Genomic DNA, 27,873 nt, shown 5'->3' on the forward strand with positions numbered 1-27,873 from the left:
GGTAGTATAATTATAGTCCGAGGCCAGCCAGAACAAACAGCAATACCCTACCTAAAAAGAACCTAAAAGCAAATAGGGCTGAAAGCATGGGTCCAGTAGTAGAGTGTCTGCTTGACAAATGACTGTTCAAAGTCAGTACCATAAAAAAAAGTAATATGGACAAGATGACCCTATAAAACTTTTAATAACATAAAAGTATAGGCATCAAAACCTGTATTATTACTTTGATTACAATGACACTATATACAAGGTGATAGTTTTGTTTTCTAATAAAACTAACTACATCCTGGGCAGGGGATGTGGCTTAGTGGTAGAGTACTTGCCTAGCATGCATGAAGCCCTGGGTTCAATTCTTCAGTACCAAACAAATAGAAAAAGCAAGAAGTAGCCGGGCTCCAGTGGCTCATGCCTATAATCCTAGCTACTCAGGAGGCTGAGATCTGAGGACCTGGGTTCAAAGCCAGCCTGGGCAGGAAAGTCCGTGAGATTCTTATCTTCAATAAACCACTCAAAAACCAGAAGTGGTGTTGTGGCTCAAGCGGTAGAGTGCTCTCCTTGAGCTGAAGAGCTCAGGAACAGCGCCCAAGCCCAGAGTTCAAGCCCCACGACTGACCACCCCCCCCCCAAAAAAAAGCCAGAAGTGGCTCTGTGGTTCAAGTGGTAGAGTGCTGGTTTTGAACAAAAGCAGTCCAGGGACAGTGCTCAGGCCCTGAGTTCAAGTTCCAGGACTAGCCAAAAACAAAAAAACAAAAACCTACATCCTGAAATGTCTCTTTTTAAATCTGTTTTAACAAATAATACTGGTCTTAAATTGTCTACAGCTAGAGTCCATATGTGGTTTATATTCACTACTTAAAATAAAAAAATTAAAACTATTTCTAATGAAACATGCATTTTATGATAAGTGAAGTAGCAAAGCATCATGAATGAACTGAATTTCATGAGTAGCTTTATTCTTAGGAAGATGATTCCTTTCTCTCTCTGTTCCAAAGAGTAAGACCACATTACAAATGAGAAAAATGTTTATTGAGGAAACAATTTAACAACTCTCCTTCAGCAGAACTGTACAGTGTAGAGCGTGATCTGGAGGCAATTAAAGTTTCAATCATTACCACACTGCACAGGTGCTTATTCTATAACTGGAAAGTTGCTGAAGTTTGGGACATGCCACTATAAATATAAGTATTATTAAAAATTACAAACTGCTTGGTGATTATTTTGATAACCTCTTGAGCAGCAGCTCCTGCAAAAAGAAAACATTTGAAAAGAGTAAATTTCAAGAGTTAAATAAAACTCAATTCCATAAAGCAAAAGCAAAGATATTTAAAAGAAATGCAAAACAGACAGAGCTCACTAAGTCTTATTGAAACAAAAAAACTACATTTTTTTTTTGTGGTGGAGAGAGGATTAAATTTAGGGACTCCTACTTCCTAGGCAGGCACTCAACCACTTGAGTCATGCCTCTAGCCCTTTTTTTTGCATTGGTTATTGTTGAAGTAGAGTTTTGCTTTCTGACAGTGCTGGCTTAAGCTGCAATCCTCCCACTTGTCTTTCCCTGAGTTGCTGGGGATGACATAGCACTCTACCCAACCATTGTGTTTCCTCTGTAGCTAGGTTAACAATAATCATGTTTCAGTACCAAGTATACAATAGGGAACAAAGGCAAAAAGATCTGATTCTTGCTTTCATACATCTTACATTTTAGCAGAGAAGAGACATAATTTACAGATAAATAAAATGTATAGTATGTCAAAAGACCCTAAGTGCTAAGGAAAAAAAGTAAGGAGAGACATATGAGCCCAAAAGAAGGGCACAGTTTTAAGTAGGAAAGCCAGGGATGACCCATTACAGCATTTAAAGTAACCCTGAAGGAAGTGAGGTGATAAAATGGCAGTATTCAAAATGATTACAAAGGAATTGGTGCTGTGGCTCAAGTGGTAGAATGTCAGCTTTGAGTGAAAAGCCCAAGGGACAGCGTGAGGCCCTAAGTTCAAGACTCAGTATGGCAAAAATAAAAGAAATGAAAAGGTAGGCACTGGTGGCTCACGCTTGTAATCCTAGCTACTCAGGAAGCTGAGATCTGAGGATTGTAGTTCAGGGTAAGAACGTCCATGAGACTTTTTTTAACCCCCAGTCCTGGGCCCTCATTGTCCCTGAGCCTCTTTGTGTGCAAGGAAAGTGCTCTACCATTTCAGCCACAGCACCACTTCCAGCTTTTTCTGATTAATCACAGATAAGAGTTTCAAAGACTGAGAACTGAGATCCTCAGATCTCAGCCTCCTGAGTAGCTAGGCATGAGCCACCAGTACCTGGCCCATGAGACTCTTATCTTCAATTAACCACCGGTAAGCTGGAAACATAGCTGTGGCTCAAAATGGTACAGCGCTATCCTTGAGCAAAAGAGCTCATAGCACCCAGGCCCTGAGTTCAAGCCCCATAACCAACAAAACCCCCACAGAAATAGAAAATCTTCAGACTCAGTCTTTAATTTGGGTTTGCTAGAAGTTTCTTCAAGCTTATCAAGCTTATCATTTATTTGCATTTTGACCACTTTAAATATTAAACTTGGATCTGCCTTCAAAGTATTAATTATCCAGAAGGAATATGTCACAAGCAAATAACTTAGGTTGTAAGAGATCATACTAGGAGAGTAAAGGGATTTTTTTGGAGGGTATTACGGACTGAATATTCATGTTCCCTTCCCAATGAATATGCTGAAATTTTAATCCAACAACAGAGTGGTATTAGGAGGTGGGCTTCTGGAAGGTAATTAAATCAAGAGGTTGTGAAGTCTTCATGAACCCATTAGTGCTCTTATGAAGGAAATACTAGAGGTTCTCTTGTGAGACATGGTGGACATCCTGATCTGACTCCAAGGACTGTAATTTCTATAGTTTGTAAGGTACTATGGTACTATGATACAGTAGCCTGAACTGACTCAAGACTAGGCAGGAAGTCAAGGAGGGAGAGAAGAGATAAGAGGAGTTTTGGGAGAGAAGAGATAAGAGGAGTTTTTAGGGTAGAGGGGGAGAGGTATTTCTGAATTGGTCCTTGAAAAAGCTAAATTTTGGACATGCAGGTAAGATATTTTTTTAAGGCTAATGGGACCAAATGAGCAAAGATCTAGGAGCAAAGAACTAAAAGGCATGTCCCAGAAGAAAAAACAAGTTTATTGGATCTTTAATGTCAAGCTCCTAAGGACTCTAGATTACTTCTGAGGGAATTGGGGCAGGAGAAAAAGAGAAAGTGAGAGTGACACTGAGTGGTATAGAGGTTCAGTAATAGACATGACCCAAACTATGATTTAGAAGGATTCAGTGACTCTTTAAGAGCTCTAGATGAATGGCAATGGGAGAGACAGAAGGTAGGAAGACCAGTATATGGTGGGTTACAGAATAATCTAAACTTCACTGACTTCTCTAATTAGAACAGTGAAGAAAACAAAAACTTGGCTAGATGCCAGGGCTCATGCCTAGAATCCTAGGTAATCAGGAGGCTGGACCTGAGGATCACTGTTTGAAACCAACACAGGCAGGAAAATTTGTGAGACTCTTATCTCCACTAAATCTACCAAAAAACCCTGCTTCAGCAGAGTGATAAAACTCTAGCCTTGAGCAAAAGAAGCTCAGGGACAGCACCCAGGACCAAAATTCAAGCCCCAGAATTGGCACCTCCAAAAAAGAAAAGAAAACTACTTATTAAAGTATTAACTGGCTGGGCACCAGTAGTTCATGTCTAGAATTCTAGCTATATAGGAGGCTGAGATCTGAGGGTTGCAGTTCAAAGCCAGTTTTTCTGGGAAGGTGGCTTACTGGTAGAGTGCTTGCCTAGCATTTATGAAGCCCTGGGTTTGATTCCTAAGCGCCACATAAACAGAAAAAGCTGGAAGTGGCACTGTGGCTCAAATAGTAGAGTGTTAGCCTTGAGCAAAAGCAGCTCAAGGACAGTGCCTAAGCCTTGAGTTCAAGCCTCAAGACTGGCAAAAAAAAAAAAAAAGCCAGCCTGGGCAGGAAAAGTCTGTAGTGCTGTAGCTCAAGTAAAGTGCTAGCTAGCCTTGCAGGGAAAAAAAAACAAAGCTCAGGGACAGCACCCAGGCCCTGAGTTAAAACCCAGGCCCAGTATATCAGCAATAAAATAAACAAACAAAAAAATAAATAACAGTACAGGTAAGTCTCTCATCTATGGAACTTACCCCCCAAGAACGCAGCAATGGTGTGTGGTTCAGCAGCTCCATATCGGCAACTACAGGAAAGGATAGGAACATAAACTTACATTAGCCTTACAGCAGACAGGGTACTATATTATCTCCTAGAAGTCTTGAAGAATACTCACAATTCATGAATGTAATCATCCTTTACCATTACAGATAACCCATATTCCTGAAGGAAGCTAGTGAGACAGGACTTCAACTTTCCTATATCTTCTTCAATCTGATAGCTATATATCCCTGCAAAAAAGTAAATATATGTTAACTTTCATTAAAATAAATATGTAATTCAAAAGTAATGGCTAACTCCTTTATTTAATCTAGCTTCACACAATCTAGTCAAATGGTAAGGTCTGAAACTAAAGAACAAAAACAACACAGTATAAAACCAACATTTGCACATACTATTTATAGATAGCATAAATCTTAAAAGATCTATAGTTGATCAGAATATTTTATTGTTGATCATTTTAATTATAAATTATAATTAAGTGATAAAATTGTTTATTTTTTTCTATGACAAAAAAGACTAAAAATTATTAGAAACTGAAATTCAGTAAGTCTTTGTCCAGTAAGTCTTTGTTTTCTTCCCAGTGTCCAAAAGAGTAATAGATCTGGCACAAAGTTCATGCTGAACAATTATTTGATAAAAGAACTGAATGAAAATGTCCTATTTATACCTACCATTTATTATCCATTTCTAGGTGTGTAAATGATACTGAGACATGAAGCTATAATAGACAATATTTACTGTACCCTGGCAGATGCTTGACAGTTCTTTAAATTTGTTCATTTATTCAATCCTATGAAGTTGGTATTATTCTCATCATGTAAAGATGAAAAAATTAAGACACAGATATGTGTGTGTGTGTGTTAGCTCATAAAAGTTGAAGAAGGCTTTTTAAAAAAAATATTTTGTGTTTATATTTTTTTCTCTGTACTTGGGATCAAACCTAGGTTCCTCATAAGTGCTAGTCAAGCATTCTACCACTACACTATAACCCAGATCCCCTAAAATTCTTAATAATTAATAATGCCACCAAAGGTAAGCTACTATTATTACTAATAAAGAAATATAACAATATTTAGGTAATATATTTTTAAAAAATCAAGCTAGGAACACTGATTTTTACCTATATCCTAGCTATTAGGGAGGCTGAGATTGGAAGGATGTGGGTTCAAGGCAAGCCTAGGCAAAAAATGTTCAAAAGGCTCTATCTCAACCAATAAAATTATCAACAACAAAATTTTTTGAGCAATTGTAGATCTTTAAGATTATACTAATTCTACAAATATCGCATTTGTAAACTCTCTGTAGTTTGGCAGGTTATTACTTAAATTACCCAGACAACAAAAAATATTAAACAAAGAAATCCAGGAATCTTCAGTTTAGAGTTCAGAAGTCACTGGAATACTTCTCATAGTTTTCCTGTTTCACTACATAAAACTCAGCATGAGCCAGGCACTGGTGGCTCACACCAGTTAACCTAGCCACTATGAGGCTGAGATCTGAGGATCTCTGTTCAAAGCCAGCCTGGGCATTAAAGTCCATGAAACTCTTCTCTCCAATTAACCACCAGGAACTGGAAGCGGAGCTGTGGCTTAAGTGGTAGAGTGCTAGTTTTGAGCACAAAAAGCTCAGGGACAGCACCCAAGCCCTGAGTGCAAACCCCATGACCAAAAATAAAAACAAAACTCAGCATGAATTGAGAAGTAAACTATGGAAATCAGAAAAAAAAGGTTTCTATATGTTTTCAACCAACATTCTTCTCTAATAGTTTAGAATCAAACACTATTTGCAAATAGCCATACTTAAAGGACACAATAGTTCCTCTTGGGTAAATGAGGTACAGTTTGTTTACAATGTGACATTCAAGTAACACTGTACTATCCAGAGAACACTAAGGTCCATTTCAAGTGTTTATTCATGATTTTACTTTATCAACTTTCTAATTTTACCTGGATATCTACCATGTTGTTTATAAAATCTATCAACAGCCCGTAACATTAAGTACAATACTATCTCATTATCTGGATTGTCCATGTTGGAAACTGAAAGAAAAAAAAGAGTATATTTTACATGATTTGCAACATACAAATAATAATGCCCTAACCCTGAATCTAAGTTTCAGGACACAAAACAGTATTTCCTCAAAAATAGATATTTTGTGACAATAAAGTAGAAAATGGTAAATAATAATAAAATATGGGAAAATACATTTACCTAAATATGATTTTGTGTTTAAGTTCAATATCCATATTATTACTTATAGAAAAAAATGGAATATGAATGTTTACACTATTTAAAAAATCATCACCATATATTCTTTTATACATGAAATACATTTTTTAGCCTAGCATCAGATTATTATACTTACTAATTTCATCCTTGTTAATTGTATCCACACTATATTCTTCAGATAAGGATCGGCATCTTACAACTCGAAGAAATGCAGAATTGCTGCCTGCATATAGGAAAGACTTAATGGAAATAATGGTTGTGACAGGTGATTATTCTAAATTACAGGCCACTTTAATAGGAAATTTTGTTTGTCCCCTTCACAAGCATGGGAATATGAAGAAAAGCCTTCCAATAGGTGCTAATGGATAGTAGAGAAGGTAGTAGAATACAAGTCATCATAAATTCATATCCTTAGGACAGCAATGAGTAAGAAGGTGGCAACACTTCTCTGAGCCCATTCTTAATTTGTAAAATGAGGATAATACTGTTTAGAGAGTTGTTCTATGGATCAAATGTGACAACTACATAAAGTAAATTCCTAGCACAATGCCCAATATAGCTCAATTACTATTATTATTATTGACAAATAGTCTTAAAAGAAGACTCACATAATGTTCTTTTGGTAAGCTTTTTTCTTCGTGCTGGTCCTGGGGCTTGAACTCTGGGTGCTGTCTCTGAGCTTTTTTGCTCAAAGCTAGTATTCTATCACTTGAGCCATAGCCCCACTACCCGCTTTTTTGGTGGTTAATCGGAAATAAGAATTTCACAAGAGTTTCATGCCCAGGCTGGCTCCAAACCATGACCCTCAGATCTCAGTCTCATAAGTAGTTAGGATTACAAGCATGAGGCAATAGTAGCACCTAGCTTGGAAGACTTTTTTTTTTTTTTAATATATAAAAAGACAACTCTGAACTAGATGTTGGCTCACAAATATAATCTTAGCTATTGGAGAATCAGGTTCGAGGCCAACCCAGGGTAAAAATTAGGGAGACTACATCTCAATAAATAAGCCAGATGTGGTGGCACATGTTGTAATCCAGGATAAACAGGAAATGTAGGTAGGAGTATCAGTCTGAAGCTAGCTCTGGGGCAAAAAGCATGAAACCCTATTTGAAAAATAATGAAAGCAGGGCTGGGAAGGTGGCTCAGTGGTAGAGCGCTTGCCTTGCATACATGAGGCCCTGGGTTCGATTCCTCAGCACCACATAAGCAGAAAAAGCCGGAAGTGGTACTGTGGCTCAAGTGGTAGAGCGCTAGCCTTGAGCTGAAGAGCTGAGGGACAGCGCTCAGTCCCAGACTTCAGGCCCCACGACCGGACCCCCTCGCCCCCCCCCCAAAAAAAGTGTGCCCAGGCCCAGAGTTCAAGCTCCACAACTGACCAAAAAAAAAAAAAAAAAAAGGCTTTGAAAAATAATGAAAGCCAAAAATGACTGTGGGGCTTGGTTCAAGAGGTATAATAGGCCTGGTGCGATGGTTCATGCCTGCAATCTCAGCTACTTAAGAAGCTCAGATCTGAGGATCATGGTTCAAAACCAGTCAGCAGGAAGTCCATGAGACTATCTCCAATTAACCAGCAGAAAACCAAAGTGGAGCTGTGGCTCAAAGTGGTAGAGCACTAGCCTTGAGTGAAAGATCTCAGGGACAGTGCCCAGGCCCTGAGGTTCAAGTCTCATGACTGACACCCCTCCCCACCCTCTACCCCCGCCAAAAAAAAGAGGTAGAACATTTGCTCTGTAAATGTGAGGCCCTCAATTAAACCCCAATATTGCCAAGACAGTTTTTAAAAGAAATGTCCTATTATAGTAATTTTCAAACATACATCAAAATAGACAGAATAACCTCAATATCTAACATAGCTTTTAATCCAGTATCATAAAATTCAATAAAGCAAATGCTAATACAAATACAAGGCACAAGATTAGTGAAACAAAACATTAAAATGAACTGACACAGGCACTGAGAAAAAGTCATAAATCTATGTAAAGGAGGGAGAACGTGCAAAATATAAACTTCTTTAGGAAATATGGGCAGGATATAGGAACAGTATGTAAAACAGATTTTTATTATTTTGCAACTGACTCTTAAAATGCATTTGACCTACTAAAAAATTATAGAGAAGATCCCAGAATGCCTGGTCTTCTGAAACTAGAGGGCAAATTCTTAATTCTGTTATAGTTATTTAACACAGATCAAAATAAGTGTTTAAACCAATACTGTCAATATACATATGAATGAGGACACCCAAGATCTTTAGGAAAAATATCCCTTAAAATTATTAAGCCACAAATAATTCTGTATTAAATGATAATTTTCAATTAAACTATGACTTTTTAACATTACTATAGATAGATTCTATGTATAACTCAGTATTAAAATTCTCTCTCCATTTACTTATTTTTGAAATGTCAATTTTTGGAGGAAGGGAGTCAATACTCAGATTCTAACTCAGTACTTGGTGTTTTCCTTCCTCTCTATTTACTATAAGAGGAAAAAAACATCTAGATATCAATGATGTATATCTATTCCATCGAAAAATTAAAAGTTGTGCCATTTAACACTCTTGGGATGGGTTAGGAATGTGACTTGGTGGTAGAGTGCTTGAGTAGCATGTATGAGGCCATGGGTTCGATTCCTTCGTAGCACATAAACTAAATGAATTTTAAAAAGAGAACAACTCTTGGGAACATTTCCTGTAGCACATTTCATCAAGCTAAGTAAGGAAATTAATTTAAAGGAACTTACAAAGTAATTTTAATTCTTTTTCTGAAATGGACTCTGGTGCCTGTAAAAAGATAAATGCAGGGTTTGCACCTGTACAAAAGAAACAATGAACAAAGGGTGCAGCACAAAGCTAATGGCTATGCAATGGGGAGGCTCTCTAGAAGAGCCGGTAGAGCACTTCAAAAATACCTGTTTGTGTGTAAAACAGGGAGACTGTTTAGGGGTGGGAAACAGCAAGAGGGGTGGGGAACGATGAAAGAAGAGTATAAAGAACAATAGGATTGAAGTATTTCATACACATGTGTGAAAAGGAGTAATGACACCTGTTAAAAATTCCTTTGTTTATACAATTAATACATACTATAAACAAAACACCTGTTTTCTTATAACAGGAGTTCGCAGTAGGTAGGTAAGTGAGCACTCACCCTCAAGATGCGGAGCCCGTGGCACATCCCCCCACCCCTCCGCCTCCTCTCTCTAACCCCTTTCTGCCAAGTTTCCCTCAGGCCTGTGGGGAGATGCACTGTCAGGCAAGTATGCCCAGTGACTTACCTGGCCAATGGACTGCAGCAATTTAGCAACATGATTACCCACAGCAGCAGCATCTTTCTTTGCTTTTTCACGGTAACTGGGAAGGAATAATAAAAAAGACAGTGAACAATTTTTAAATTTAGCAAAATTTAAATGATCAATTTTAAGCAAACAAAAAATATTTTTCATGAGAAAACACTGGGTCTAGGAACATACAAAATGAAAGGTAGCAGAAAAATGCTGCTAGTGGCACTTCTTGGTGTTGAAGGATCTTTCCAGTGTTGGTAACAGACTTGTGGCCCACTAAAACCCACTGTAATCAACAACACCCAACTTAAGCCCACCTTCTTACGGGATCTATGACCCAGGTTTCTGATAGAGGATCTGATAAAATGTGTTATCGAAGAACATGACTTAACCTCCTTGAAGTCAAGTCCATAGAAAGTTAAATACTTCAAAACTGTCCAGCCACAAATCCATGCAAAACTTTTCTTTCAGTATATTTACATTTCACCTTCTAAAAATCATTGGTGTTGAGCTGATTACCTTCTATATAAGGTCCTATTTCTTTCTATCCTCAATTGACTTTTTGAGTGTTTATTATTTAGTTATTCATTCAGTCATTCATTTATGCCAGTTCTTAGGCTTCAACTCAGGGCCTATGTACTCTCTGTTAGCTTTTTCACTCAAGGCTGGTGCTATACCACTTGAGCCACAGCTCCATTTCCTGCCTTTTGGTGGTTAATTGGAGATAAGAGTCTTATGGACTTTACTGCCTCAACTGGCTCTGTATCTCAATCCTCAAATCTCAGCTTCTTCAGTAGCTAGAATTACAGGGATGAGCCACCAACATCCAGCTAGTTTTGATGACCAAAACTCTTAAGAGTAGGACACAAAGCAAGTCTGTTAGACAATGACTATGATCTCTGTGTGACAATATTTAGCCATGGTAGAAACCATGAGTACAGTCCTGGATTCACCAACAGCAGGCCTGGATTCATCAACACGGTGTACCAACTACACAAAGATAACATCCATAGAGACCTATTACTTCAGTAGTCTATCTGGGTCAGGCCTGAATAACAAATGTCTATGTATAGTTAGGAACTCCTAAGTTAAATCGTGAAAAATTAATGACAAAAAAAGTAATCAAAATCAAAGACTACATAGTTCAAAGACTTAGAGTCATAATTACGTGTAAAGACTCTGCAGCTGGGTTTACCAGCTGTCTGACCCTTAACAAATTACTTTTTCTAAAAGGCAATATTTTTTTCATTTGTAAAATGGGACAGTAATAGCATCCCTCCTACAGTGGCTGTGAACTGTATTTATATATTAATGCACAGAATAGTATACAGCACAGAGTAAGTGATCAAATGTTAGGTTTTATCTTGATATGTGAAAGGAAAAAGAAAATCTACCTCCAGGGGGTATATGAGAACACTCTGTACTTTCCACTCAGTTTAAAAAAGAAACAAAACTTTCTGGGGCTGGGAATGTGGCTTAGTGGTAGAGTATTTATCTAGCATGCATGAAGTCCTGGGTTCGATTCCTCAGTACCACATACACAGAAAAAGCCAGAAATGGTGTTGTGGCTCAGGGGTAGAGTGCTAGCCTTGAACAAAAGAAGCTCAGGGACAGTGCCCAGGCCTACAGTCCATGCCTCATGACTGGCAAAAAACCAAACAAACAAACAAAAACTTTCTACAAAATAAATGTACTAAGGAAAAAACCAAAACCTGTTCATTCAATTCTTTTGCTTATTTTTAAGTAATAAAGTTAGACTTCCATTTCACATCTGATGAAATGTTTATCTTTAATGTGTTGTACATGCTTTGAAAATAGTGACTTACACATTCTGCAGTTTTATATATTTGCCTGAATCTGCTATCATATCAGGAATTGTGCCTCGAACAGGTAAATTTCCTTGACCCTCTTTGGCCACAAATTCCTTTAAGGCACGAGCTAAAATCCAAAACTGTGGAGTCTAAAAAAAAAAAAAAGAAAAAATTAGCATTAAGTGGTGATGTTTTATTTTGACCAGAGGTTAAACAGTATTATTTTTACTTTTTGTTATTGTTACCTGTTTAGTGATATTTATGCAATGGTCATCATTAAATATATCTTCAATACTTCTTGGGATCTAATGAAGGAACATGAAACATTTACTTAGTATTCAAAGAATTGTTTCATCTTTACTTTCAGTGCTATTTTGTCAAAAAATGTCTTTGAAGTATCAAAGTACATTGAAATACCAACTTCTGATTTGTTTAGTTTTATTTATAATCAGAATCTGAAAGTTGATAGGGAAAGACAATGTTACAAAATGAAAATGTTACAAAAGGAGCACAAACAAGCCATTCTATAGTTACATCTGAAGAATAAAGACTAAAGGTATTATTACTAAGCCAGTTTTCCATGAAATTCTTAACTGGAACTGTTCACGGAAAACCATTCTGACAAAAACTGAATAATTGTGCTATTTTTACTGCTATCAAGATCATCATACATTAATAAAAACCATATAAATAGAAGGCTTTGATTCAGCTATTGTGTGGAAAAGAGAAAGTGTTCAGTGATATAAAACCTATTCTTCCTACTTTTACCCTTAGTCCCTTTTATTCTGTTTTCCTTATGAGACAAGAAAGAGAAAGCAAATGATGGCATGAGTCCACTGTCCAAAAAAAAAAAAAAATGTACTCATTACCTGACTTATGAAACAGTAACCCCCCTGATAACACCTTAATAACAGCAATCAAATTATGTTACAAAAAAAGAAAAAGAAACAGCAAATCATTCTACTTCCCTGCTCAGAACTCTTCCATGGCCTGAAGTGTTGTCATGAACTGGATCTACCTGCTTCTCTAAACTCAACTCTGCTTAAATCCACCTCTTTGAGTCTCCCTGGCCCCACCTTACATCACCTTCTGCACACAGACCTCCTCTCCTCATCATGTTCTACCCTTAGTTCTAATTTTGTTCCTATCAACTGACATATTTTATCTGTTTACTTAGTTTACTAGAAACATATTCGTTTTTTTGGGTGTGTCGTGGGGCTTCAACTCTGGGCTTGGGCACAATCTGTCCCTGTGCTCTTCAGCCTAAGGCTAGAGCTCTACCACTTGAGCAACAGCATCACTTCTGGAGATGAGTCTCATCGACTTTCTTGCCCAGGCTGGCTTTGAACCGCAATCCTCAATCTCAGCCTCCTGAGTAGTTAGGATTACAGGTGCCTGACTTATTAGAAATATATTGTTAACTGAAATAAATTTTATAGTCACAAAATTCAGATCTTACATGTATAAGCAAACTCGTCTTCAACAAATTTGCAGTAACAGTTTAAGTGCTTTCCTAATACAAAAAACAATATTTTTGCATTTTAATTTATAAAAAAAAATCCTAACAGCATAGCAGTGTATTATTTCAAAATTTCTCAAAAACTTTACTTGCAGCCAGGTACCTGTGGCTCACCCATGTTATCCCAGCTACTCAGCAGGCTGAGATCTGAGGATCACAGTTTGAAGCCAGCCTGGGAACAAAAGTCCAGAAGACTCTTATCTGTAATTAACCACCAAAAAGCTAGAAATGGAGCTGTGGCTCAAGTGGTAGAACACTAGCCTTATGCAGGGACAGTGCCCAGGTCCTAAGTCCAGGCCCTGGACCAGCACCAAAGCCCCCCCCCCCCAAATCCTCACTTGCCAGACTTCAACAACAAAACCATAACAGAACAAAAACCATCTGAGTTATGCGCTATTTAAATTTTTTAAAAATTAATCAATATTTATTTAGAGACAGGATCCCAAGATTTCCTGAGTGCAGGGATTACAGGCATGTTGCACCACACTGGCCTGTAATTTTTATTTTTTGTCAGTAATAAATATTTTGTGTTTTATATATTGACTTCTAAGTCTGTATTTAGGAAATACTAACCTATTTTGTTACAAATAACTTTCATATCTGAGGACTTCAGAAAACATCTTTCTTATATGAATCTCTCAGCAAATCATAATACCTGAGTTGTATTTAGTGCTGTGTTCACATTTTTAATAGCTTCTTCAAAATTCTCTTCATCTTCTGGAGCTCCATTCTCATTCTTTAGAATTCCTAATAAGATAGGAAATAGTTAACAAGCAATAGTCCTTTTCTTTTTTCTACTTCATTCCTCCCCAACATTATAGAAACATAGATTCTGAAGGGAGAATCAGAAGTCAGAACTTTAAGAAAAAATACAGTTTATCATTATCCTTCTTAAAACTATACAAGGTATGGTTTCTTCACCTCCTGAGAGGAAATATAAAATAAAACCTCATGCTCATAACATGATATAGATACTAAGAGAAATCCAAAAAAACCATTTGCTTCAAGGAATTTGCTTCTCAAACTTTATACAATATTTAATCACAACACATATTACCTTGTCTAATCAAATCTCTGAAGTCTTCTTTTTCTTTATATGTTTTAGGAATTCGTCCATTTGTCTAAAGTAGTTAAAAATTAAAAAGTTATAAAAACTCAAAATAAGGAATTGAGTCCAAAGCTTCTCCTACTCCCCATATGAGATCTCATGATCAAAACATAAGCCTCTGTGAAATCAGAGGCTTGCTTTTAGAAAAAAGAAAGTGCAGGCCATTTCTTTGCATTCATTTCCCACTGCTAGTTTCAGATGAAATCTACTCAAATTTCAGTTTGTTAATAAACATATCAGAACTAAAAGAAAAACAGCTTTTCCTTGCCCTACACATACCCCTTCAGAAAATAATTAATTTCCCATTCTCTTGCATGAAAACCTTTATAATAAAAATACAGGTGTACATAGAATTTTTTTGTTAAAAAAAAAGGACATACTTCACTATACCACTGTGCTAAATATTTAGCTATGATCACAATCCATGGAGTATGGCTATGGTCCTGAAAATGAGAGACAAAACAAAGAAAGTATCAGTTAACATTAATTCTTCACTTTTCAACACATTTAACAATATGATCATCTCCTAATAAATATGGACTGATGAATTTTTATTAACTAAGTTGATAAAAATGACTTTAGTAGTATTTTTAGAGTAGTATCTAATATATATATATATTTTTTTTTTTTTTTAAATTTTGTTAAGATGACATACAGAAGAGTTACAGTTACATGAGTCAGGTAATGAGTACATTTCCTTTTGAATAATGTCACCCCCTCCTCATTTTCTCCGGGTTTTTTCCCCTCCCAGCTTCCCTCCTCCCCTAGTATACAATTTAATCTTGATGTTTCAGATATGTACTACTTTGCATTTTCTCAGCCAGAAAACAGTCTCAGGAACACTACCCAAAACACAACTCAAATCTCAATTCCAGATACCAACTGAACACTAAGAAAAGACAATCTTCTGTTATTTAAAAGACCAAATGAACACCGACCTTTTTTTTTGGTCAGTCACGGGGCTTTAATGCAAGGCCTGGGTGCTATCCTTGAGCTTTTCTGCTCAAGGCTAGAGCTCTACCACTTTGATCCACAGTTCCATTTTCTGTTTTAGAGTGGTTAATTGGAGATAAGAGTATCACAGGGACTTTTCTGCCCAGACTAACTTTGAACCATGATCCTCAAATCTCAGCTTCCTGAGTAGTTAGGATTATAGGTTGAGCTACCAGCACCTGGCGAACACCTACTTTTTAATTAATATCAAAGTACAAACAAAATATATGTTCTTTATATAGTCTGGCATAAACATTACATGTATAATGAAATTTACAGTTGCCTTAGTAATTTTCATTCTTCTTTTTGTTTCTGAGTCCAAGTCCCACTACGTAACCAAGTTTAGCCTTGAATTTGCTATGTAATCTAGGCAAACCTTGAATTCTTAGTCATACTGCCTCAGCCTCCTAAGTGCTAAGGTTTAAGGAATATACTATCACACACTCAGATGCTTTGGTAGTTTTCAAACACTAAAAGTAAGTTTCTAGAAGATCAATTTTCACAAACATCCACCACAAATTCAATTTGTGTGTGTATGTGTGTGTGTGTGTGTATTTTTTTTGTTTGTTTTTATTGAAAGAGAATGGGAATTCAGACAAAATCTCACTTTATAGCCTAGGCTGGCCTGAAACTCCAGATCCTCCTCCAGCTCCTCAGTGCTAGGATTATAGGCACATGTCATTATATACAGGTCAAATTCAAATGTACTTTAAAAGGTACATTTGTCTATTTAGAAAGAGGGCCATGAAAAAGGCTTCTGGAATACATTAATGCTCAATTTCTTTACCTGGCTATTGAATACACAAAGAAGTTTAGTTTATGTACTTTTGTTCAATTAAAAAGTCCTTAAGTTTGTGGGAAATTTAATTTCTTTTTTTTTGCGGGGGGAGGGGGGGTCCAGTCGTGGGGCCTGGGCACTGTCCCTCAGCTCTTCAGCTCAAGGCTAGTGCTCTACCACTTGAGCCAGAGCACCACTTCTGGCTTTTTTCTTTTTGCTTATGTGGTGCTGAGGAATCGAACCCAGGGCCTCATGCATGTAAGGCAAGCGCTCTACCACTGAGCCACCTTCCCAGACCCAAAATTTAATTTCCTGAAAACAGATAAGGGGCTGGAAGTATTGCTTATATGGAGATAGAATTTCTGCCTAGTAAGCAGGAAGCCCTTAGTTCAAAGCCCAGTACCATCACCACCAAAAAAAAAAAAAAGGTAAAATGTTATAATGTGATCTGGATGACTGACAGGAATATGGGGATTTACAGTTATTTTCTCACATTGGTACAATTAAAAAAAAAACAAACCTTAGGTTAAAAACACACATTTGCATCAGATGTGGTGGCACATGTCTGAATCTCAGCGCTTGGGAAGCTGAAACAGTAAGATCAGGAGTCCAAGACCAGTCTGTTTGGGCTATATTCTGAATCTGAGGCCAACCTGGGCTACACAGTTAGACATCTCAAAAAGGAAATAACGAAATATTGAAAATCTCTCTATAAAAGGTCACACATACACCAACCTTTTTTTCCATATGCTCCAAATCATAAGACTGAAAATGTTCTTTCAGCTCAGGAAATGGCTTATCCAGTCGTAGATCTTCTAATGCATTATCTGGATGAGATTCTATCACTGTAAAATAAGTCACCCCAGAAGATAAACTTAATTCTTTAATAATACTGAAGCAATACACCGCATTTTAGGAACTCAAATAGCCACAAGTGCCTTCAGATTTTTTCCATTATGTTAAAAGTATAAAATTTATATATGGATGAATCTTAAATGGACCAAAGGGATTTTGCTTGTTTGCTTTATGAAACAGAGGCTAGCTATATAGCTCAAGATGACCTTGAATTCTAAATCCTGGAACAACCTTCTAAGTGCTACAATTACAAGTGTACATCACTATATTTGGCTCATTGTAAGTTTAATAAAAATAAAATCAAGACCCACTTAGAAGACAATTTGTTTTCATAATTGAAAAGCTCAAAACTGACAAAATACATCTGCAGATGACAACTGATAACCTACCTTCCTCTTGTGATCATCAAGAGTAGAAAGCATCACTGTGTACCTAGTTTTTTTTTTCCTTAGAAACCCAAGGGCCATTCAGTATTTTTGCTTCCTTTGCCCCCAACATCAATTCCCACCCCCCCCACTTCCTGACCTAACCACTCTCCATGTACATTATAAGACAATACATGGTCCCAGTGAACATTTAGAACAAGGTACAATTTTGTCACTTTCTAGCTATGTGACCTTCTCTGTGCCTCAGTACCATCTGTGAAAAGCAGATATGTATCTACCTGATGCAGGCTTTAAAAAGAGTTAATGAAATAATATCAACACAGCTAGCAATATTTACCCTCACTATTATCTACCTCCTCTTCCCGTATTCCCTATACCTATAAAATTTTCCCTAAGGAGGGGGCTCTTACTCTTTTTCCTTTACCTAGATCACTGGAAATCTACTAACATTAACCCCTACCTCCAATCTTTGCCCCTTCCAAGTCCATTTATTCTCCACTCAACTTCAGAATAATCCATCTAAAATAAAAATTCATTCTGTCATTCTCCCACATAAACCTCTTAAATAGCCCATCACTACCTACCAGAAACTTAACCCAACCTAGTTGCCAATACAGACATCATTCCTTGGTGATGCTGTTAATGTTAATGACCACCCTACACTAACAGAGCACCTGGCTCCGAGCTGGCACAGAAGGAAAACACTTCCTTAAGTAAATAAAGACCATAGTACTTATGAAATTCTACCAGTAAGATTTTATAGGTAAAAAGTTATCCCTTTATTACTCCTGAGCTGATGCAGGTCTGCCTATGAATGGCACTATTTCCTTTAGAATAGCAGCTGGGTAAATGGCTTGCTTGCTGAGTCAAACTACATATGAACTGAGGAGTACAAGGATCTGTATGAGAAAGATAAAGGAATGGAGATGGAAATATTGGTATGTGTCAGGGTGACCCACATTACCCTTTTGTAGTAACCATACAGGACTTATGTTGGCTAGAAAAGAAAAGAATCTAAGTATTTGCATGATTGCTGGGTCTAACAAGATAGAGAAGGATAAAAAAGGATGATGACATATCTGTTACATTTCTGCCTTATATTTTTCTATAATGCTATGTAAGAAAACAATAGACTAAACTATTTTGAGTCTATTGCTACTTTGAGTCTGTAATAGATATATGTAGCTACATATTTACTTTATAATCCCAAACTGACTTCCTAAAATTACAGCTAAAGCAATGAATAGAAAGTCCCAAATGTGCAACAATTCTACCTGGATGTTCTTTTATAATGATCCTCATATAACCAACCAGTCCATATGTCCTACAGACCAAAAGAGGGATTTGGGAATTCCAGAGGACATCTGCTAAATGTAGTAATGTACTATAAGAGAAAGTAAAGTAAGAACATAAGCAAATGCATATAGGCCAAACATAAAACATGCCAAACATGAAAATATGCCTTAAAACAGAGCAACATTCTTACTAATAAATGCAAAGATATACCCATTGTACTTATATAAACGGGTCAAGGATAAAGTGAAAAGCGAACAATTTCACAAGGCAGTCTTAAAAAAGACATTACCTTTTGGGGATAAAAAAGGATACCAAACCCTAGTCCTATTGTATTAAGAAGAATGTTGTTTAAAATTTTTGATTTTTTAAAAATCATTTTTAAAAAACATTAAAAAAACATTTCCACAAGAGAAAAATATTTACTAAACACATGTATACACTTCCAGGTAACTCCTATAGTCAATCCTAACTAGGTTTTCCCCCTATTTTATTAGCATCATTCATTTGTGCATGGGGGGTTTGTTTCATTCTGACATGTCCATATATGCATACAATGTACTTTGGTCAGACTCGCCCCCCCCCCCAGTCACTCTCCCCATCCCCCTTCTTCCCTCCCAGGCCAATCTCAACAAGACCATATTCACTCTCCTTCACCCTCTCTGTTCACCCTTCCCCCTCCTACTAGTATCCACATCCTGGATAGGACCTGTTTTATATTCCTGTTGCTCATTTTTTAAGTGTATGTTAATTGTTCAAAGGTGTTCCACTATGGTATTTCACACATGCATATAGAGTATTTAAATCAGATTGATTAACCAATGTTTACCTTAATTGCTATAAATCTATCCACAAAAATTTCAAGTACCAGTATTTTTTTCTTCCTCATCTTTTCAGTACTAATACAAGAGCTTCCCACTAAAATTTTCTAAGGAATCTTTAAAAAATTTAAACCTATCTTTATAGTGAGACTAAAAGCAGGCAAATCAAGTACGATGAAAAAAATTTTAAATATGTGAACAACAAAATTTACCTTTCAGGAAGCTGAGTTGCAACCACAACAGTAAACCTACAGAAAAATGAAGGATCATTGTCTAGAAGGTTTTCTGGACTCTATATTGGACAAGAGGGGGAAAAAAATCCACAAGTTCACAATCATATTAAAGATGGCAGAAACAGTTAAGCTATTTTAGAATTTTTAAAAAGGCAACAAATTCAATTCCAACTAAGTAAAAATGATACAAAGATCCAAAATTCTAAGTTTCTAGGACTTTGAATTATTACAAAATTTTATTTCATCATAGAATAGTAATGTATATATGCATTATACCTCTTCCACAAAACTTCCAGAGACATCATTATTTAGTTCTTGTAAGAATTCCATTGCAGCTTGAGCTCGGTTCTTTTGAAAAACAAAGCATTTGACTTGATTAGAAAATATGGCTACTATCTAATCCAAAAATTTGCAGATCAGCAAAACTCACTATGAAACTATCCAAACTTCATGCATAGGTAAGACAACGCTATACCCCACAGTTTTTAAACTGAGGCTCAATCACAATGTTACTTTATGTTTCTGCCAGTCCTGGGGCTTGACCTCAAGGCCTGGGCACTGTCCCTGAGCTTCTTTTACTCAAGGCTAGCACACTACCACTTGAGCCACAGCACCACTTCTGCCTTCTTCTGTATCTGTGGTACTGAGGAATTGAACCCAGAGCTTCATGCATGCTAGGCAAACACTCTACTACTAAGCCACATTCCCAGCCCCCACAATGTTACTTTAAAGAGAGCAAAACCATCATTACCAGAGTTCTGTAATAACCACACTATTTGCTCTAATTTTTCTTTAGGCAAATGTATAAAAAACCCTGGGAAATAGACAAGGATATCCTGGACCAAATTCAGACCCACTCTAACCACCCACACCTACAATCTTGTACAAAAATCGTCAATCATTAAAAGCAATTGTCACTTCCATTCATAATATTTTAGTAAGTTCACTAACATGGTTTTGTTACAACCTTCTTCTTTATCAGATAAGGTCTCTCTGTGTTGTCAAGACTGTCATGGAACTTGCAATCTCCCAGCCTCAGTCTCTAGGGTGTTAACTTATAGGCATGAGCTATGACACCATGTTTGTTTTTTCTTTTTTTCTGTGCTAGGGATTGAACCCAGAGCCTTATACACATTATGTAAACTCTACTGCTGATCTACATCCCAAGCCCCAAGTACTTTATCTGAAAAATATAAATAAAGAATTTTCTGGATAAGTTCAATTAAAAATGTTAACCAGAATATTCCATCCTCTTAACATAATGTTTCTCAAGACTAGTATAAAATAGTGTGAAATCATAGACAGTTCTAAATTCTTTTTATTTTGTTTGTTTATGTTCTGGTGCTACTCCTGGGGCTTCAACTTAGGGCCTCAGTGCTATCCCTGAGCATTTTTGCTCAGTTAAGATTAGCATTTTACCACCTGAGTCACAGTTCCACTTCTGGCTTTTTTGGTGCTTAATTGGAGATAACAATATAAAATATAAACGAACTTTCCTGTCTGGGGTGACTTGGAACTACAATCCTCAGATCTCAACCTGAGTAGCTAGGATTATAGGCATAAGCCACCAGTACCAGCCTAAATTCTTAAACTACCAATAGTATGAAGATTTATTTTATTGGAAAAATAAGCTAATTTGAGCTGAAAAGGTGGCTCAAGCATCTGCCTAGCAAGCATGAAGCCCTGAAAAAGAAGAAAAAAGAACAATGAGAAAGTGACACTGTGGCTCAAGCAGTAGAGTGCTCACCTTGAGCTGAAGAGCGCAAGGACAGCGCCCAAGCCCAGAGTTCAAGCCCCATGACCAACCAAAAAAAAAAAAAAAAAAGAATGTTTAACTGCTCACAACACCCTCGCATGCTTATAACAATGCTTTGAGGGAACACTATAAAACACAGTATTTATTTATTTTTTCACTTTTTAGAGGTCTTGGAGATAAGTTGCATTAATTCACTCATTTCCTTCTTGCTATCTGCTAAAAGCTTGCATTTTGCATATCAGCATTAGAATAAGATTTAGAAAATCTATAATTTTTCTGGCCCATCACTATATTAACTGCAGCTTAACCTTACAGCATTCCAACTTTTGTTTCAAGGTAGATACCTTTACTTGATATTTAAAGTTCAAGACTAACAACATGAGTAATCTGTAGACATGAAGGCATCGTTCTTGTGGAGTTTTTTTCTTTTTCATCTAAACATCTCAAATTCTATTTTATAAATTTGTTGATTTTCTTGTTATGTTTTATTTAATATATGGACTTAATAAAATAACAGTAATAAAATAACAGTAACAAAAAAAGAACAATGAGGAAACTTTCTTTTTCAAAGAATGATCTCTTTTAAATTCAAATCTTTTTGGGTAATCAAGATACAGTGGCATTATTAGATGCGTACGCACAAACATATTCTTAAACAAACTGATTGTTTACCTTGCCAATACTGCTTCTTTGAAGGAAAAAACTAAAATGGAAGGAATGTAAAAACAAAAAGTAAAGTTTATGTGGTAGAAAGGAAAAATTGTTTGTTATAACATGATACAGTGTTCATAGTATTAAACAAACTCTACTTTAATAGATTATATGTGCCTTGGCTAGCAAATCAATGCTTCCCAAGATAAGCACCACAGAATGCAAACTTCATTACATGCTAAGATGTTCTGAGAGAAAGGGTTCCAAGCTTAAAAAAAAAAAAATCAAACCTGTGCAAACACCTTATGATATAGTTTCTTTTTGGAAAATTATATAATAATACATAATATACATTATATACACAATACTAAAGTTTTATAGTAAAGATATTTTAACTACATTTGACCCATTTCCCAAACTCATTTGACCATAGAACCTATTGGCCCATTAAACAGCTATTAAAATTGCCTAGAACCAGCATTCTGCAGACCACCATTGGGAAATGCTGTAGTGAAACAGTGCCTTTTGTAAGAAACTAAAAAAAAAATTATTCAAGGTCCTCCCACACATACTCCAGTCATGTCCCAATAGAGTGTGAGGAGTACCTTCTGTAGACACGTGCTAGCATTTTACCTGTTATTAACACACTTCCTCTTCTCCATTATCCTAAACATAGATAATTTCCACCATTGATTCAAGTCATCCTGATTAAAGAGCTAAGTTAAGATTCGGGCCTCATTCTTTTTTTTTTTTTTTTTCCAGGCCTCATTCTTTTGTGACAGTGTACTGCCTTCTTTAACATATACATATTTGAAAACAGAACGTACTTGTTTCCAGCATCTTCTCCGCTGACCTGATTCTTATCAATAATTGTAAATGATCCAATACCTGGGAGACAAAAACAGTAAGTCAAGAATATATAAAGACAGACAGAAAGACACATATAGATATAGACATATAGATCAGAAGCTTAAAGAAGTCAAACTAGAATGCAACCACCAAACTATATTACCTGGTAGAACCAAGTTTTTAAGAATTTCAGTTCCTGTAGCTGTTGCATTTATTAAGCAAACATGAGCAGATTCCAAAGCCGCTTGACCATGGTCACCCCACAACCTATAAGACAAGACAAATTGAACATTTTCAAATCCTTACAAAAATTTAACCTTCTTGAATGATCATCTTTGATCTTTCAGGTATTCTCTTTGATCTTTAAATTATTCTTGCATAGAATAACTCACAGAATAACTTTAGAAAACATGTAAGACAGAACCTGATATTATTGTGGTAATCATATGGAGGAATAACCAAAGACTGAAACAAATTATACTTTGCATAGTTTTGACAGAATCAAGTCACAACTAGAAACTTGGTCTCCCAGTTTCCTGTCCATTACTTTTTTTTTTTTTTTTTTTTTTTGCTGGTCCTTGGGCTTGAACTCAGGGCCTAGGCTCTGCCCCTGAGCCTTTCTGTGCTCAAAGATAGTGCTCTACCACTTACTTGCGCCACAGCACCACTTCCGTCTTTTTTTTCTGTTTATGTGGTACTGAGGAATCGAACCCAGGGCTTCATGCACACTATGCAAACACTCTATCACTAAGCCACATTCCCAGCCCCTGTCCATTATTCTTAACTTCAGAATACAACGTGCATAGACATACTCACCAATATTAAAAAAGCCAGATCCATAAACACACTCATCAATACTTTTTTAGCCAGGAATGGAGGTAGCATATGTCTAGAGCCCTAGATATTCAGAAAGCTGACACAAGATCCCTTGAGCCAAATTCAGAACCAGCCTGGGAAACATACTAGACCCTCATTTCTTAAAAATAAATAAATAAATAAAGAGTTGAGTGCTGGTGGCTTATACCTGTTAACCTAGCTAGTCAGGAGGCTGAGATCTAGGACTGAGGTTCAAAACAAACCCAGGCCAGAATCCTTGAGACTCTTATCTCTAATTAATATGCAAAACTCCAGAAGTGAGGTTTGGCTCAAGTGACAGAACATCAGCCTTGAGCAGAAAAAACAAGCAAGAAAGGAAGGACCTCAGTTCAAACTGGCACATATAAAAGATTTTTTTTCAAATTATTTTAATTTAATTTTATTGTAAAGATGCTGTACAGAGGGGTTACAGTTACATGAGTAAGACAATGAGTACATTACTTGTCGATCATTGTTACCCCCTTTGCTGTTTTGTCCCACTATCCCTTCCCTCCCCCACCTCCATTACTCCCCCACACACACACCTCCTGCTCCAAAGTTGTAATGTTCCTTTCCAAAATACTGTCTCGTGGGTATCACTGCAATGGGACATCCTGTGTCCTTGTTTCACCATTTTTTTATTCCCCTTCCCCTCCCCAGATTAGACAAATGTATATACAAGATGCAGGGTACCAAAATCAAGTATAGTAACAACATGGGATATACCACAGGGCAAAGAACATACAAAGGAAACAAAAAAAAAATCACATAGTACATTTAAAACAACAAAGACAGACCTCTTGTGTCTATATCTTGGGGTTCATTTCACTTAGCATCATCTTATATGGTCATATGTACATAGCTTTGAGCTTTCCAGATCATCTGATAAGATTATCCTATAGTTATACTAATTATTGCAAATAAGGGAAACCATAGGACCTAAATTTCTTTGAGACTGGCTTACTTCATTAACATGATTTTTTTCCAAGTCTTTCCATTTCCTAACATATAAAAGAATTTTTCTTTTTTTTGTCGGTTGTGGGGCCTGAACTCTGGGCACTGTCTTTCAGCTCTTCAGCTCAAGGCTAGCGCTCTACCACTTGAGCCACAGTGCTACTTCTGGCTTTTTTTGCTTATGTGGTGCTGAAGAATGGAACCCAGGGCCTCATGCATGCAAGGCAAGCACTCTACCACAGAGCTACCTTCCCAGCCCTATAAAAGAATTTTTTAAAAATAGAAAAATTAAATGAAAGATAATAAAATAGAATAAATAAAATATGCCTAAGTGGTTTCATTTCTTTGAAAGTATATATAGTCAGTGCATTTAAGATCTTTAGATAGAAGTTATCACTGTCGATCTGCAAGAATAAGCAAAAGCTATACCAAGGACACTGAAAAGTTCTACACAGACTTCTACAGAAGTGCTTGAAAATATACCTAATGAACATCCTAATATCATGATTAACAGCTGTAGTATACTTTAACAAAAATAGAGATGGAATAAGAATTACAAATGTATGCTATATCCTGATTCACATCAGCGTATCATTAACCATACAAGGTACACAATCACACACCATTTCTGGGGCAACCTGCTTACCTTCACCAAAACAAACAAAAAAAACCCTACTGATTAATTTTTTCTTGTCAGTATAGGAATTATATTAGAAAGTGCTATAGCCAGGTAAGTCTAGACTTCGAAAGACTTTGATGTGCCTTCTCAATCCAATTTAAAGCAGATTCGGTGTAAGGCACATCACAACCAACTACTTCATTTGTCTTCTTTTGAACATCTATCTTTTACTTAAAGCTGCATAAAGGCCCAGACCATGCTACCTTACTACCATGTTCAGAATCTCAGTGTCTGGCACAAGGCCTTGCCCAGGGTAGATCACTAACCAGCTGTCAAATGAGTAGAGGCATAGCCTAGAAGAACCAGATGGACTGGAAACATCTTTTTCCCATTAAAGTAGGGCAGAGTTATATTTAGCTGATAAAATTTTGTGTACTTGGAGAATGAGCCTAAGAATACTGGTACATCTCTAGATAATGTATTTCAAGATAGGAGTCAAGCAAGAAAGCAATCCTCTCTACTTTTTTGTTGGCCTAGTAGCCAAGGCTTTAATGACTGCTACCTGGCCACACAACTTGGCTTGATTTCCTCTGACACTTTCAAGCTACCAGTTCTCTTTGTGAAAGGTTAAGTTGGTGCCCTAAGCAACTTTTCTTTTTTTTTTTTTTTTTTGTCGGTTGTGGGGTTTGAACTCTGGGCTTGGGCGCTGTCCCTGTGCCCTTCAGCTCAAGGAGAGCGCTCTACCACTTGAGCCACAGTGCCACTTCCTGTTTTCTAGTGGTTTATTGGAGATAAGAGTCTCACAGACTTTCATTGCCCCAGCTGGCTTTGATCCGTGATCCTCAGATCTCAGCCTCCTGAGTAGCTAGGATTACAGATGTGAGCCACTGGCACCCGGCTCCTAAAGTAAAAATGTCTTCTCTGTTTGGCAGTTTTAAATAAACTCCAGGAACTTATACATTATTTGACAAAGGATGTCATTTGATTTCTTTGCCCAGAAGCTTGAAAACAGCAATGTAAATGAGTACCAGCCCTCAAAAAGTCAGAGGATCTGAGTTTAAAACATGTGGCATGGTGGTACACACCTACAATTCCAGGTACTGGAGAGGCCAAGGTAGGAAAATCAAGGTTTGAGGCCTACCCTAGGCCAAAGCCAGACTCTTTCTGAAAAATAAACTAAAGCAAAAAGGTCTGGGAACATGCATGCCTCAATTGACAAAGTGCTTGCCTAGCAAGGGTAAGGCCCTGAGTTCAAACTCCAGTAATTGCCAAACAAAACAAAATGAAACGTGGAGCTTTGGGTAAATTACTTAACTTCTCCAAGATTGTTTCCCCACCTGTAAAACACAGGAATGTCTGCCATCCAGGTATTCTCAGAACTAAGTACCCAACATAGCCTAGATTAGCACTAGACTAAAAGGGCAAATGGAAGATCAGTCCTTAAGGACATGTAACTTCTCTTGACATGGCAGCCAGCTGACCCAGCACATAAAAGATGTTCAAAGGAATGGGGAACAAAAGGGAGGAGTAACAGAGGATTGATCTGGTGGTTTAGATCTACTCTATTAAGTCAGCCACTAACTGTAAGTGGCAACTGAGCACTAGAACTGAGGCTAGCCTTAATTAAGATTTGCTAGCCAGGTACAAGAGACTCAGCCCTGTAATCCTAGCTACTCAAAGGAAGCTGAGACCCAGAGGATAAAAGATTCCAAAGCCAGAATAGGCAGAAAAGCTGATTTCTAAAACAACCAGCAAAAAAGTGTGGCTCAAGTGGTAAAGCAAAAGCTTAGTGTGTCTGTATTCACTGCACAAAAACTGTGCTAAGACAGTATGAAAAAGTCAACAATCTCCAAATTCAAGCAACCTTTTTCTATTGATTACATTCATATGATTAATATTTTGAACGTTAGGTTAAATAAACTACGTTAGGAAAACAGATTTCATATTTCTTTTCAAATATTTTTGGGGGATGGGATGCCTCTTCTGGAAGGGTCTCATTAGGTATCCCGGGGGCTGGCCTGGAATTCGCAATCCTCCTGCCTCAGCCTCCCAAGTGTTGAGTTTCAGGACGCATGCACCACCCACATCCAGCTTCGTTTTCACTTTTTCTTTTTGAAGGTGGCTGCTACGTCAGGTGTAATTACCTACGTGTGTGTAGAAGAGTAGCCTTACAGTTCTATTGGACAGCGCTGGCTTAGGAACAATACTGGACCCTCGGGGCCGCTGTCTGTGGCCGGGATGGGGTCCTCGAGATCTCCCACCCCGACCCCATCCTGTATAACCAAGGGTCCGAATGCAGCCAGACGGGTCTGGAAGGGACCCTGAGAACCGCGCCCTCGTGGGAAGGGGAGGGGGATCCTCGGCCCTTGCAGAGCACTGTGGCCCGGGGCCGGAGCTCGCAGTGCCAGCTCCCCACGCCCCGTACGGCGCGGGACGGCCCGGCCAGGCCCGGAGAGAGGCCTGAGGGAGGCCCGCCACGCCGCCCGCGCGCTTAGGCCCATCCCGAGCGCGGGGCGGCTTGCTGTCCCACCCGCCTGGCTTGGGGAGCCCCGGCTCACCTCAGCTGCCGGTCGTACTTCTGTTCCTTCAGCAGCTTGCCGGGCTGCGCCATGGCCGCGCCCGCCGCGCGAACACCCAGCCTCCGCGTAGCGCCGCCACAGGATC

General features: G+C 37.6%; 1 protein-coding gene across 1 annotated transcript; it reads right to left on the minus strand.

Moving 5' to 3' along the window:
• Nucleotides 1-1,004: 1,004 nt before the first annotated feature.
• On the minus strand, nt 1,005-27,873 carry LOC138806960 (NEDD8-activating enzyme E1 regulatory subunit). Its single transcript, XM_069992464.1, has 20 exons — nt 27,768-27,873; nt 22,945-23,048; nt 22,760-22,820; nt 21,954-21,984; nt 19,802-19,873; nt 19,505-19,584; nt 18,453-18,562; nt 16,673-16,782; nt 14,547-14,609; nt 14,116-14,179; nt 13,714-13,805; nt 11,785-11,844; nt 11,555-11,688; nt 9,723-9,798; nt 9,192-9,231; nt 6,586-6,672; nt 6,167-6,259; nt 4,333-4,447; nt 4,193-4,242; nt 1,005-1,243 (listed from the first exon to the last, which is right to left on the minus strand). The coding sequence occupies exons 1-20, from the start codon at nt 27,818-27,820 to the stop codon at nt 1,134-1,136; spliced, it is 1,605 nt and encodes a 534-aa protein (XP_069848565.1). The 5' UTR covers nt 27,821-27,873; the 3' UTR covers nt 1,005-1,133.

The sequence above is a fragment of the Dipodomys merriami genome, unplaced genomic scaffold, assembly GCF_024711535.1.
Source record: "Dipodomys merriami isolate MVZ:Mamm:240054 unplaced genomic scaffold, mDipMer1.0.p SCAF_41, whole genome shotgun sequence".
Classification (NCBI taxonomy): domain Eukaryota; kingdom Metazoa; phylum Chordata; class Mammalia; order Rodentia; family Heteromyidae; genus Dipodomys; species Dipodomys merriami.

Excerpts from the sequence above, each read along its gene's own strand:
- LOC138806960 (XM_069992464.1), bottom strand. The coding sequence starts at position 27,820 with ATGGCGCAGCCCGGCAAGCTGCTGAAGGAACAGAAGTACGACCGGCAG. Across the intron at positions 21,985-22,759 it reads GGAGAAGATGCTGGAAACAA|TTTTTTCCTTCAAAGAAGCA; the intron begins GTACGTTCTGTT and ends CTTCCATTTTAG. Across the intron at positions 1,244-4,192 it reads CATTGCTGCGTTCTTGGGGG|GAGCTGCTGCTCAAGAGGTT; the intron begins GTAAGTTCCATA and ends TTCTTTTTGCAG.